The sequence below is a fragment of the Cupressus sempervirens genome, chromosome 3 (assembly GCF_028749045.1).
Source record: "Cupressus sempervirens isolate cs-2001-9-10 chromosome 3, ASM2874904v1, whole genome shotgun sequence".
Classification (NCBI taxonomy): domain Eukaryota; kingdom Viridiplantae; phylum Streptophyta; class Pinopsida; order Cupressales; family Cupressaceae; genus Cupressus; species Cupressus sempervirens.
In genome coordinates, this window is record NC_143120.1 from 410744951 (window position 1) to 410751414 (window position 6464).

The 6464-nt window shown below is 33.9% G+C and overlaps 1 protein-coding gene across 1 annotated transcript; it reads left to right on the forward strand.

Annotated features, from left to right (window-relative positions):
- The first annotated feature begins 1676 nt into the window (after positions 1-1676).
- Positions 1677-4661, forward strand: LOC149566753 (uncharacterized). The gene is made up of 3 exons (XM_089820087.1): positions 1677-2233; positions 2723-3177; positions 3644-4661. The coding sequence occupies exons 1-3, from the start codon at positions 1747-1749 to the stop codon at positions 4577-4579; spliced, it is 1878 nt and encodes a 625-aa protein (XP_089676213.1). The 5' UTR covers positions 1677-1746; the 3' UTR covers positions 4580-4661.
- Positions 4662-6464: the final 1803 nt, after the last annotated feature.

Here is a 6464-nt window from a genome sequence, read left to right on the forward strand (position 1 = left end):
CCCTACATCCCCTCCATTGTGCTCAATCTAAACATTTAAGCAACAAACTAAAATGCATGCACTATTAAGGAGACCCTAACTCTTTTTTTAATATTATTTTTATATTATAGTTGTTTAACCAATAGCATCCGCTTAACATGCTCTCACTAACCTTCTTTTTCATAATTTCTTTTTTAACCAATACCCTTTCCTTAACCCTGCTACCAAAAAGATGCTCTATTTTTTTTTCATAATTTTTAAAAATATATAGTTGTTTAGCCAATGCCATTCCCTTAACTCCTACAAAAGAGACACTAACTTTTTTTTCTTCAAAATTACTTGTATAATAAAATACCCTCCCCTTATCTCTCACCAATTACACTATGTGAAAAGTTTAATTAGTTTAAACTTTGAATCATTATTTTATTTAGTTTAGCATGTGACAAATGTTAGATTTGTAGATGTAAAACTAAAAGAAGCTAAGTAACGTTTTACCATATACAAACATATTTTGAGATAGTGTCACAATTATGCTTTGAAATGTTTATTAAACATTTTTAGTATGCACGAATCTTCTCACTTTTTTAGGTCTTCTTTTTCCCTCTCTTGCTTTAAAGGATTTTGACAATGTAACCAAATGCATATCTACACTACAATCGAGTTTTTTTTCTTGAAGCCTTGTGTTGAAGTTAAAAAAACACGCATGTTTCATGATATTTTTAGTTCCATTTTCTAAGTACACGCCATTTTATCTAGATTTATATGTTTTACCATCCATGTTGTAGAATTTTTTAAAGTCAAACAACAAGCACCCTAAGTTTCGTTTTTCTTTTGCCTTCACATTCATCTTATTTCCAAATTTTGCATTTGCAATTACATACACAACAACTTTTCTATCCATTTTTACAATTTAAAAATAGTATCACAGCCACTCAACAAGATGCCTAATGTGTTGGCACAAACTACGAAACATTAGTGTCTTACGCCAGAATTACAGCTGTGAAGACAGATCTAGTCACCTTTTCTATCTTTAAAATATAATATATTATTATTATAATTAAATATTAAATATTAAATAAATGTCTAATCATAAAATAGACACACTTCTCTTTTGGAATGGGGAAGACAAATTCAAGAGAACATTTTCTTACTTTGATAGAATTAACAATCTACTTAGATGGCTCGCACTCGGAAATAACCAGCCGACGCCACTGCTTACGTCAAGAAAGCGGGGCCGAGTCTCGTCACGATCGATCACATGTACGCCAAATATTGAAACGCGGAGATCTTTATACGGACCGCTTCTGGACTTCATATATATTAATCAATCAAATTTCTTCGTTGTTTCCCTGCAATTTCAATATTAATCAATCGAATTTCTTCGTTGTTTCCCTGCAATTTCATCGAACCTACCCAACTAGTACAAGAAAGCGGCATCTAACAATAATAATAATTATATTTGTCCTTTTCTACAAGGTCCTCAAGACTGGCTATGACTCGGCATTAAATTCTTACTTTTTGCGCCGAGGAGTGTACGCTATATGACATAAACTACATTATTAAATTATAATAACAGATATCACAAAATTTTGTTTCTTATATACTTCTCTGTAATTTCGCGGAACCAACCAAATCATATTTTACCCATTCTATAAAAGCAGATTCTTGGAGCGCCTCCCCTAAACGAACTACTCTTGTTCATTGTCATACTGCTAATAACAAAGTGGAATACTCTGATCTTTATCGACCACAGATATCTCAGAAAAAATGGAATCAAAAATATATGCAGCTGTTACATCTGGCGACTTGAAGTTGCTTACAAAGCTGCATAGTAGCGGAATCAACATTCTCCAAGAGGCTACGCCCACAGGAAATACAGCACTTCATCTGGCAGCATATCATGGGCATGTAAACATTGTGAAAATGTTGCTCCAGCTGAGGAATCGTGATATAGAGGCCGGCAACCACAACAGCGGTCATGAATTTCTAACGGCCAGAAATGAAGAAGGAAACACCGCCTTCCACGAAGCTGCAATTGGTGGTCACTGCAAAGTAATCGAGGTTTTATTGGACCTTGATCGTGATCTCCAAAATATCATCAACGGTGCCGGTGAAACTGCTTTGTTCAAAGCTGCTGAGGAGGGTCATGAGAAAGTCGTTACAAAACTTTTGCCTTCTGCACTTCCACAGCACGACAAGAGGACATCCGATGGCCAAACGCTCGTTCAGTGTGCCGTCTACAATAGACGCAAAGGTACCTCTAAAATATTATTTAATTTTTCTGATATAGTTATCAGGATTTAACTTATGTAATTTTTGAGTCAAATTAATGGACTCATTTCTCTTGATAATAAATGGTACACTTAGCAATCATTAGATCTAGATGATGTTCACAGAGATGAAGCACTAGGAATCCCAGTACTATTTCAGCTAGTGAGTGAGTGCTTAACTATGGAGTGTCCTCTGGTGTAAAACCCACTCTGCTTGAAACCCTAATTGAAAAACCTTAGTACAGTCCAGCTGGAGTATAAGTACTCAGATGTGAAACCTCCCTGAAAGTTCCAGTGCTTCACCTCTATGAACACCGCCATCATCTAGATCCAATGAATGCTAAATATTCCATTTATTATCATAAAAAATAGATTCATGTATATCACTTCTCATGAATCATATCAAACATTAATTTTTGTACTCTCCTAAGAACACTGTCTCCTTTATAATGGGCATCTCTCCGATTGTGCAGAGGTGCTTAAGAAGCTAATCGCTGCCAAGCCTGAGCTACTTAAACAGGCTGACAATTTAGGCAGAACACCCTTACATTATGCTGCCTATCTTAACCGAATATCAGACATTGCGAAAATTCTTTTAGAGAAGGATCAGTCTCTGTGCTATAAAGTGGACAGGAATAAGCAATCAGCGCTTCATATAGCCGCGAAAGAAGGGAACCTTGACTTAGTCACAGAAATTCTAAAATATGCTAAAGACTGTATAGAAATTAGAGATAATGAGGAAAAAATTGCTTTGCACTTGGTGATTGAAAATGCAGTACAGATTTTTGACAAAATTTCAAGATGCATAAAAACCTTGGTGTTGTTGGTGATATCAAAGAGAGTGATCAATAAAGTTGACAACCGAGGGAAGACGCCATTGGACATAGCGTTGGACAACATGCACACAGACGAACGCCTTTTCAATGCAGTAAGTGACTCATTTATTCCCCTCTCCATTTAGTTATTGCAGATAAAATAAAATAAAAGGCTTTTAGAATTCACTTGTCATCTAGTTTACGAATTAGGTGTTAATGTGATGTTTAAATTGTTTCAAAAAATTTAATTGCAACATTTAATAGTCCAAACATTAAGCAGGCTTTGGCTTTAACATGAACGATGTTGTAAAAATTAATTGTCATTATGCTATAACATTTTAGTTACCTTACACTGAAAATTATTGTTCAATAATGTTCCCGGGCCAGGATAAAATTGAGTCTATGCGTACTGCCATCTGAGTCAATTTTTAGGAAATATAAATTTCCAACCTTCTACTTTCATTGGAGCATAAAATAATCTCGATTTAAAGCTAGTTTCACAAATTTTCTAGTCTTTAGGGAAACCTTGAAAGGTAATGAAATAATTTTTTGACCTAAAAGATGTGTGTGTTAATGTAGATTAAGTGGTTGCTAGAAATAAATGGTGCACGGAGGACTCTAGAAGAGACACATAACATAACAGAGTACTCAGTCGCCACTAAAAAATCAACTTGGAAAGTTCAGATTATTTCAGTAAATGCAGTGTTGATTGCAACAGTGGCATTTGCAGCAGCTTTCACTCTCCCAGAGGAAGACAAATCCGATAAGTCATATCGTGTTTTCTTCCAAATTATGGTGGTTTGTGACGCAGTAGCATTCTGCAGCTCGATTTCATCAGCAATTTTGCTGATGTATGCACTCTATGGTAAACAAGAGGATCCCCTTCTTCTTGACACCTCTCTCACTGGATTATGGACGGCATTAATATCTTTGTTGCTAGCATTTGGGGCAGGCATCTTTGTGGCGGTGGCACCAGACCATAAAATCGTAGCAAAGATTGTTTTGGCCGTGGTGATCATGGTTCCAATTTTGATAAGAATTATGATCCTTCGTTCCAAGAAATACATCTTGAGAGAAGACGAAAACTACCTGTGGTTTTTTTCAATAACTGTTGTCGTTCAAATCATATTGGACTTTGTTTTCGCATTGTCTTCTGTGTCCGTGATTGGACTAGTGTTGATTGGACTAGTGTTGATTGGACTAACGTTGACTGGCCGCAGGAGATACTCACGTTCAAAAGAAACTATTTACAGAGGTGATGGGCATTACTTCTGGATTTTTGTATGGTACTTCGTTCCGACTTTTTTTCCTTTCGACCGAGTGCTATATGGAAACTGCGGTATAATATGGCTAATAGTGGGCATAGGTGCATATATTGGTCGAAAAATATACTCTCGAGCAAAACAAGAAATATACAAAGATGATGACCATTATCTATGGGTGTTGACATTTCTTATAGCTGTAATCATTTATGCTGCATACCCTTTGGTAAGCCTTTTTCTTGTTCCCTTCTAAAGAAAGCTTGAATTCTGCAGTGTAGGTGTCTATAAAATGACCTCTATATAAATAAATAGAAGTGGAAAACATTGTTTCATTACCTTGTGGATGTCGTGTGTGTGACAATAAATTTAGTTTTTCTAATAAGGTACACTTCTTTTGGATATTAGAATGTTTTTATTTAAAAAAATCAGTATATTTGATTCTCGTGTGAAAACTTACATAATTTTTGTAAATGTCATGATATGTAATCATATTTTTGGTTGAAGAATATAGAATTAATAATAAATATATAAATTGAGAGAGCATATGTACATTAATTATGATTCTACATATCCATATGAGTTATGTTGAAATTAGCAATAAATATGTAAGTTGATATATATAAGAAACTAAAGTTTTCTTTACTTCATCTTTTATAGAAAATTCCTTACTAGGTTTATCAATTATTTTGCAATTAAAAAAATGAATTTCTATGTACATATCATATATTTATTGACATTAATAATAAAAATGTAAATTATGTGCATGTGTTTTTTTTTTGGTATGTGTGCACATACATATATTCATGCACATATGAACATATGCATATATACATTAGGGGTATGTTGACATCAATAATAAATATGTAATTTGACAATTTTGAGAAAAAACTATTTGCTTTGCTTCATCTTGCGTGAAAGCTTCAATATTCTATTTAGCAATTATTTTAAACATACAAATATGAATATTCATGTACATATGACACATGAGTTGACATTGATAATAAATTTGTGTGTGTGTGTGTGTGTGTGTTGTTGGAAGTCTTATTGGGAAACAAGATACTAAGAGGGGGGGTGAATTAGGATCTATAAAAAAGTTTGACCGTTAGAACAATTAATTGTATTCACTCCTAATCCATCTCATATCTTAGATCACATACCATATACTCATAAACATATAATGCTGAAATGAAGCACAACATTCATGAAAACATAAACTCGTAACACAAAGATTTTGGTAATTCAGAAACACTTTAAGATGAAGGTAAAACTGGGGTAGGGATAAAATCCACAAATCTTTACTACTGCAACAACAAAGTTTACTTGCTAAAGCTACAATTTGAGCACTTCTGATGATCTACCTTAGGAGGGATTTTCTCTATTAAAAGATTTACAAGACTGTTAGGTCTTACCTTGATAAAAAGATTTTACACTTACAATGAAGTAATGACTTTGTTAAGAAATTTTCCTTGACTCAATTTGTCAAAACTAATTCAGTACCTAATCCTTTAGTTTTCTCTTAAAGTTGTTTACGGATCTCCTCTCTTCAATATTTCAAATTGATCTCCATATTTGATATGCTTTGTTTTGTCATTCACTCCTCTAGTTGCTCTATCTGATCTCCTTATCTAACTTAGCTTTCCTTGCTCTGTTCTAAGCTTGTTCACTCCTTCATGCTTTCATTTCACTTCAACTCGATCACACACACACACACTTCTCTCTGATTTAGGGTTAGAACCCTTCTTAAATAGATAATCATAGAAAGTTCTATATCTTAATCAATGGTCCATATTTTATTAGTCTATCAATTTACCCTTCTAATTTTTTGATTTGTTAATCTTCTTTTCTTGGGATTAATGTCTTATGACAAAATGTGTAATTTTCTCTTTAATTGTCTATGCAACCTTTAATGGTCATGTAAAAGTTAGTTAAAATGATTTACATAAGTGTTTGTACCATTACAAACTTATATATAAAAATGGGCTTAGTCGACACTTGAATGTTCCGATGCTCGGTCATAACTAACATTCATGTTATTACTTGAGTTCTATTATGCTTGGCATATACTGCCTCACTTGGTATTGATTAACTTTACAAATGCTCGGTCTTTACTATCTTACTCGGCATGTATGCTTGCTTGG

Bases quoted from the DNA above. Each gene is read 5' to 3' on its own strand.
- LOC149566753 (XM_089820087.1), top strand. From the start codon at position 1,747: ATGGAATCAAAAATATATGCAGCTGTTACATCTGGCGACTTGAAGTTG. The intron at 2,234-2,722 runs GTACCTCTAAAA...CCGATTGTGCAG, and splicing joins CGTCTACAATAGACGCAAAG to AGGTGCTTAAGAAGCTAATC. The intron at 3,178-3,643 runs GTAAGTGACTCA...GTGTTAATGTAG, and splicing joins ACGAACGCCTTTTCAATGCA to ATTAAGTGGTTGCTAGAAAT.